Source organism: Sinocyclocheilus rhinocerous, unplaced genomic scaffold (assembly GCF_001515625.1).
Source record: "Sinocyclocheilus rhinocerous isolate Xijiao unplaced genomic scaffold, SAMN03320098_v1.1 scaffold942, whole genome shotgun sequence".
Lineage (NCBI taxonomy): Eukaryota > Metazoa > Chordata > Actinopteri > Cypriniformes > Cyprinidae > Sinocyclocheilus > Sinocyclocheilus rhinocerous.
In genome coordinates, this window is record NW_015627890.1 from 1,110,053 (window position 1) to 1,117,804 (window position 7,752).

Sequence of the window (7,752 nt, forward strand, 5' to 3'; positions counted from 1 at the left end):
GTGTTTGTTTTGGTGATTTCAAATGTCAACATTGGCTACCAGAAATCACTTACCCCACCTTTAACACACAAAAGAGTGATGATCAGGTCAACAAACATTTAAGTATAGAAAATCTACACTGATTTAAAAAAAAAACTGTGCTGGTATCAGATCGGTAACGTATCGGCAGATACTCGGACCTTCTGGTATAGGATCGATTCTGGAAAAATGGTATTGGTGCATCCCTAGTTAACCCATGTCAATGGTTTAAATGCACGTTAAACATGTAAAGTAATGGAAATAAACTCAAATGCGTGTAATCAGTGCACACCTGGTGGCTAGGATGATGATTTCTGTTCTTGTTGGCGTGACACGGACCTCCACACCGGAGTACCCATCCTCAGCCAGCTCTCGGGTCAGAAACTCATTCAGCTCGGCTTTGAAGATGCCATCCGACACAAACTGATAGAGAAACATTAAAGCGATTAAGGTCTTCTGATGCAGAAATAAAACGCGACTTTTATATGAACAGTAACATCTTGCTTGCAATATTAAATGCCACAAACGTCAATCAAAAATAAAAGACAAACCTGACACTTTATGCAGAATAACACATGTACAAACGCTTATATAGTTAACAATATATGGTCCGTACAGTGTCAATTTCCAGCAGTCATACTAACGCCAACATAAATTACTTAAATATCACTTCTGTATTGTATTATATATATTTGTACCGCTCAAATACGAAAGTCCACTGAGCTTCATCTGCCATGTTTCACTTCAGATTCAGTGCCGACAGCATCCGACTCAATCCATCCATACATCCTTATTAAATCCTCATCTGAACCGCTTCGATTATAGTTAAGTAACATAGTAATCAGGTGCCTCTCTTATTTTGCACTCCTGTGCTTTCCTTACACAACTTTGAAGTGAAATTCGTACCAACCTTTCTCTTCTTAGAGATTTGCACCGCCATCTTGACGGAGGCCGCAGACAGGAAAGGAATTGGCAGTGTAGCGGAAGTGCGTTTATGGTAACAAATCACTTCCGTATGACTGTGTGTGGTAATGGGAACTGTAGTTCTCCCATCACATGCTGTAGTTCAGCACATCGCCGTCCTTCAAACAAGTGTTTTAATTGGATATGTTTTAAATGTTTCGTAACAAATGTTTTAATAGGATAAATAGATAGGCTAAACGTGTGTGTTTCAATAAAGCTATTAAGGTAAGATCAATAGCCTGTGATGAAATATGATTCTCTTTATTATTTATCGGTCCAAGTAACTCTAAACTACATTAAAACACAAAAACAACATGTAAACAAACAGGAATTCTTTAGGAATTGTAGCCTACCTAATTTTTTCTTTTGGAAGTTGAACCATTAAAATTAACCATGGTTTTATTGTAGTAAAAGTGATTACCATTTGTATAACCACAGTTTTACTACAAATACCATGGTTAAACTATGGTTAGTATAGCAAAACCATAGTTAATTTCTGGTTACCATGGTTTAATTATAGTAACCATGGTTTTTTGGTTTTATTTGTGGTAAAACCATGGTTAATTTTCGTAAGGGCTTACACATTATAAGAAAAGAAAAGACTGCTATATATATATATATATATATATATATTATATATATAACTATTTTCTAGCTTTAATACAAAACAAACTCATTCTATAGAATACAAAGTGAACAAAATCATGCTCTGTGGATATGCAAGTCAACAATACAAAAAATAAATAAATAAAAACAAACAGTAAATGGATAATAGAAAAAAATATAATACAGTAAATATTATATTGTGATACTCTGTGAGCTAGTTTTAAAGAAATGTACAGCTTAAATTTTCATACAGCTTTCTTCATCTTTTTGAGTTCTAAGGTATATGAGACAAATGAACATATTTAATTTTTTTAAATTATGATAAACATACAGTATGTATAACCCATATCACAAGTGTAGTCTTAGCACTTTAGAACAATGTAAAAATACACATTGGAACTATTTAAAACAATTGCAGGGGCAATTCAACCCAAGTAAGGTTAGGTTTTACGGCGAACAAATCAATTGCTCATTCAATGGACACAAAAGTCTTGGCCTTTGAACATCCTCCTTCCGGCTGTTTTTACCTATCTTGGTGTCATTAACAGCATAAACTCCAACAGAGACAGCATGAAACCCCACATACACAAAAAAATCATCAGAAACAAATAGAGCCTTGCCTACGGTCTCCCCATCCGTCAGACGGATGGCTACCAGCATCGGCTTCTCATGGAGATCACAGGCCGGGAACCAGCAACTGAGATGTCCTCTCAAGCCACAGAAAGAGTTCGTCAGCCAGTTCTGCCTGCAGCATTGCCTGAAGGTATTCTTGAGAAATCATTTGGTTGCCAAGTTCCTCAATTCTCCCACTTTTCAACAAATGGAAAGGGAGTATGTGGAGTTTCCTCAAATTGGGATGTGTTCTTGCTGATGGACTCTTGGCAGTAGAGATGTAGAAATGAGGAGAAAAGATCCAAGATTGACTTGGCACTTGTCTGTCAATGTTAATGTTCTGTGGGACATCTGAAGAGCTTGGCATTTTCATGTCTTCATTGATGATCAAAGGCTTTGCTGTGCCATTTGCCCAAGAGCCACTGAAATAGTGTGACAGCACATGATGTGTCTTCTGACATGTTTCCTCTGAGCACAGGTACCTCTTACATACTGTACAACCAAAGGGAAGTGTTTGCTGACCCAGAAAAGAGTTTGTGTACCTAAAATGTTCCTCAGCACTAGAAACCCCCTCAAGTCTAAAAGAAGACTATTCACAGAAACTTCAGGAACCCTCACTGTGAGCGGTACGCCATCGCCTGGTGGAAGGAAAGATGCAAGAACTTCATCATCACAAGAAAGAACATCAGTCAGCTCAGTTGCGGTCATACCGTACCTGGCCAAAGCAAGATAGCTTAAAGCTTTGGAGACTACAGCTTTCCCATGCTTCTTCTCCAGATGATCAAACATTAGAACAATGTTATTATGGGCCTCTTGGATCAAAGAGTTCTCCGTAATCTCAAACTCTGACTTCCAGTGGATTGCCTGTCTATGAAGGAGTTCCACATATAGTGGGACAGGGCATTTCTTAAACGCCTGATTCACATACTGTACATCTGTTGGCCTGAGGTGATCTTTCTGTTGGACTCCTGAAGAAGTGTTGTCAGTAGCTGGCTGCAGCTTTTATTCTCTACTTCTTGCAACTCCCAGAACACAGATTAATCTGGGTAATACATCTTCAGAGTAGCAAGAAGGGTAGGCCAGTTTACATTGATGGAAATGATAAGCTTTACATTTGGAGCTAATGATTCGGGAAGTAATGTCAAGTCGAGTTGTCCATCAGTCTTTGGCAGTTGGTCAAGACCATCTATGATGAGCCCCAAAGGATTCTTGGATGGTTATCTTGCGGTCAGGAGGACTTTGTGTTGGTGGCCTAGATCCCAAACTATTGGCCAAAACAATACACCATAAACTGTCTACTGACATGCTTTTAGAAAGCAGTATAGAAATAGTGTTAACAAGAAAAGATCAATACTAACCCCAGTCAGTCTTTTGTCATTTGCACAATTAAAAATGCATGATGTTTAATACCTTGCTCCACATTATTTTGCAACCCCTCCCCTCCAGACCACTTTTCACAATCCAGTAATTTCCTGATGAATAAAATCAAGTTTCAAAGGAATAGTTCACTTAAAATATTTAAATACTGTCATTTATTGATCCTCACGTCATTCCAAACCAGCATGACTATCAAATCTCATTTGCACATGCACATATTAAATGTGCATGTGTGTTTGTTTTTTTGTTAATAATTTTTTGTTTATTTATGATTTAACCTCTAAACTACACCAACCCTTGGGATGCATTTTGGGAACATTCATAAAGACAGAACATTTCACAAATAAAACCAAATGCAACATTTCATTCATTAATAGATGTGCTGGTACTTAATTATTAAATATATAAGTAAAATTCTTAATTATATTGAAATATGTGAACATAGAAAAATGTGAAAAATCTGCACTCATTACCCTGCGGACAGAGAAAGGATGAAGGCGAGGAGTGCAACCGTACCATTTCACAAAATGGATTTTTTTATTATTTCCACTGTCTATATTATGGAATCAACATAATAACTCTGTTCTCTTTCAAACGTTATGGGAAAACTACAATCAGTCACTCTCTAACGAGATCAATAACACGACGCTGGGCAGCTTCATCATCCAAAAGAGGCAGCTGGGATACACGGACATTAAAAAAAAAAAGTTAAAATTGAGGGGTCAAAGCACTGAAACGTCAGAAAAAGATCAAGATATGCATGAAAATACTGTGGAAATTAATGAAAATGAAACATAACAGGCATTGCTTATTTAAGATGAAATGTCTCTTCAACTGCAAAAAAGACAAACTCTAAAAAAAACAAAAAAAAACAAAAAAAAACATAGCTGCCCCTTGTAGGGAGGAAATGCACTTAGAACACTATAATAGGTTTGCGTTCATTGGCAATAATTAAAATGAAAAATCCCCATGATGATCCACCTTTTCTGTGCTTGTTGGAGGGAATCTCTCCCATCACATTCATCCTAAACACTGCCATAAAAGAAACACAACACATCCGTTCAGTCCTCCGCAGTGCCGACACATGACAATGAGAAATGCGTTAGGCTGGAAAAGCACTTTAACTGATACTTGTATATTGATCAGTATATTTCCATGATTACAGACGCAGAATATTCTCCGTCCCCGGCTCAGAGACACATCTTTAGATCGCTCTCGCACGCCTTTCTGAGGACTAAATATTAGTAATGCATACAAACACTGGTCTTCTTAATGAAAAGTTGAGGAAAAGGATATAGCTATGTAGTTAGTACTTTTATTTTTCCGGACCAACACAAGACAGAAAGAAGCTAAACCGATGAAAAAAAAAAAAGAGCGAAGTAACCAGCCTTCCTCTCTTTTTAACCCTCGTTCTCCTCTTTTTCCTCTACCGCTCTTTTTCCTTCTAGCCTTTTATGTACAGTTCCCTTTCTCCATTATGATCTGTAATGTTTAACGTGAATATAACATTCCTATGACGACAGTAATGTACTGTGCTATTACATATGAAATACGTAAATGGTAGGACTATTCGTGGCTGACCCCTTTTTCACATCCCAGAATTCCTAGTATTGCATGTTTGGCTCTTCAAAAGCCACTGAAGAGACGGATGTGCAAGTGTAGCCTCTTTTGAAACTCTTGCTAAACCCTTGTATTCGATTCTTTTCTGTGTTTTTAGATGCACGCTTACACATCAACCATGATTTTGCAAAACTGAACTGCCATTGAGTGAATTAACAAAGTTTTAAACAAGTTCCCGTTGCACGATAAAGTCATTACGAATACAAGGATTAGAGTTTGGCATGAAAGCGGTTTAAGGCACCAAACAGTCTGTGACGCCAAAAGAGGTGTTTGTATTTTATGAAAAAGGGATGCCTTTGAGATGCTGTTCTCCGCCCCCTCGGGGATCTAAGGATGCTCATAGGGCATCCGTGAGGAGTGGGAGGGGTTAGAGGTCAGATGGGGTTTGTTCTCAGTCCACTAGGGCGGAGCTCTACACCAGCGTGATCTCCACCTCTTCGGTTTTCTCCACCTGTCTGCGCGCGTGCTGCTTTGGAGGAGGAGGTGCCGCCCGAACCTACAGACACATAAAATAACAGGGTTTAATAGAGAACAGCTAGCCTGTATTATATTCACAAGTGAAAATGTGTAGGTCCCCCAAAAAATAAAGACAAAAAAATATATTTATATAACATGTATAATATCATATTTACACACTAAAAATATATAATAATAAATAGTAAATATATAATAATAAATGTGTTATAAGCTATTTAAATAAAAAAAATTATGAACTATTTTTGTTGTTTTTTATTATTTAAAAAAGAGAATCAAGTGGGGAAAAAGTGCTCGATTGTTAAAAAAAAAAAAACATCATAATAAACCCTAATAATCTTAACTTGAAAATATACTTTTTTATATGAAAAATATAATTTGTTCTTTTTTTGAGGATAAAATCTGGTCTGTATGTGTTATTGACAGGATTCATGAGATTCACAAAGATAAAAATCTCTATCTATAAAATGTTAAAAATATAATAATGGAAGTTACTGTTATAAAAATAAGTTATAAAATATATATCTATCTGGACTAGAGAGCAACATCTGAAATCAAAGTAATTCAGAAAAAAACAACATTTAGCAATCTGTATTTTTTTGGTATATATTTCTCTAAATGTAAGAAACTGCCAGGGTTATTATAGTTAACTAAAACCATAAAAATGCATTTTTGTTACTGAAATAAAATGTTAACTGAAATAAAATAATATGTATATACACTACACCACAAAAGTTTGGGATCAGAGCGATTTTTAATGTTTTTTACAGGAGTTTCTTCTGCTCATCAAGGCTGCATTTATTTGATCAAAAATACATTAAATATTATTATGATGTAAAATAAAGTTTTTCTATTTTAATATACATTAAAATCTAATTTATTTCTGTGATGCAAAGCTGAATTTTCAGCATCATTACTTCAGTGTCACATGATCTTCTGAAATCATTCTAATATGCTGATTTATTATTAGTGCTGGAAACTGTTGTGCTGTTTCATATTTTTTTGGACGTTTTTTTTTCTGTATTTTTGATCAAATAAATGCAGCCTTGATGAGCAGAAGAGACTTCTTTAAAAAGCATTACAGGTCTTACTGATCCCAAACTTTTGAACGGCAGTGTAAATATACATTTAAACCAAACTTATTTTATTTCAGCTAGTTGCCGAGGCAACATTTCTCATTTTCATTTAGTTTAACTTGATTTACTAAAATAATTAAAGCTAAAACTGAAATAAAATGACTAAAAACCATAGACATATTTACAAAAAACAAAAATGAATAAAAGTGAGCTACAGTTCAAAAGTTTGGGGTTTGGAAAAAAAAACGTTTTTTTTTATTCTTTCTTTTTTTGAAAGAAATTAAAACTTTTATTCAGCGAGGATGTGTTAAATACAAAAAACAAAAATGAATAAAAGTGAGAAAAACACACAAAAAAATATTAAAACTTTTACTACAATTAAAATGAAAACTGAAAATATTAAAATAAAAAAAATGATTTAAAAATGAATAAAAACTATATTAGTTATCTCAGTTTTACTAAAATAACACTAGAAGCAGCAAAATCTTACACATAACTTTAAAATGCAGGATGTTCACAAATCAAGTATAAAAAAAGCTAATCTGTAGCGCTGTAGTGTTCACATACAGGTCTGAGTTTTCCAGAGCCGGATCCGTCCGGAGTGAGTCTCAGCGGCTGCGAGAAGCCTGGGCTCTCTGGACTTAAGCTGGAATTGTGATCTAAACCAAATGTAAAACATTCTCAAGTTCAAACAATAGCAGACACAAATCCACAGAGTAACACAGCAGGATTCATGACGGTGTCTCACTATGACCGGCGGCTTTCTGCGGGATGGGCAGTTTGTGTTCTCCGTTGACAGATGGTGAGCGGGGCAGCGAGGGAGCGCTGCTGGTCTCGGGGCTCGTGTACGGACTGCAGGGCGGCTGGTCGTACAGCGGCAGAGGAGGAAGTGATGAATGAAGCCTTTGGCACGGGGACACCTGGAGACGACAACACATGTCTCCTTACCAAGCCCTGTGTAAACCTTCTGATCCTCTTCATGTCAGATATTGTTCACAAACACTAG

The 7,752-nt window shown here is 36.1% G+C and overlaps 2 protein-coding genes across 2 annotated transcripts in view; both read right to left on the reverse strand.

Annotated features, from left to right (window-relative positions):
• LOC107735172 (40S ribosomal protein S3-like) overlaps nucleotides 1-1,023 on the reverse strand; it is a 7,287-nt gene extending 6,264 nt beyond the window's left edge. The window contains exons 1-2 of the mRNA XM_016546949.1: nucleotides 929-1,023; nucleotides 311-441 (exon numbers count right to left, since the gene is read on the reverse strand). Of these exons, the coding sequence (XP_016402435.1) occupies nucleotides 311-441; nucleotides 929-958 (161 nt within the window). The 5' untranslated portion in view covers nucleotides 959-1,023. The remainder of the gene's footprint in view (nucleotides 1-310; nucleotides 442-928) is intronic.
• Nucleotides 1,024-4,433: 3,410 nt separating this feature from the next.
• The window catches only part of LOC107735958 (F-BAR and double SH3 domains protein 2-like), a 42,648-nt gene continuing 39,329 nt past the window's right edge, over nucleotides 4,434-7,752 (reverse strand). Inside the window, exons 17-19 of the mRNA XM_016547497.1 lie at nucleotides 7,495-7,666; nucleotides 7,314-7,405; nucleotides 4,434-5,692 (exon numbers count right to left, since the gene is read on the reverse strand). Of these exons, the coding sequence (XP_016402983.1) occupies nucleotides 5,609-5,692; nucleotides 7,314-7,405; nucleotides 7,495-7,666 (348 nt within the window). The 3' untranslated portion in view covers nucleotides 4,434-5,608. The remainder of the gene's footprint in view (nucleotides 5,693-7,313; nucleotides 7,406-7,494; nucleotides 7,667-7,752) is intronic.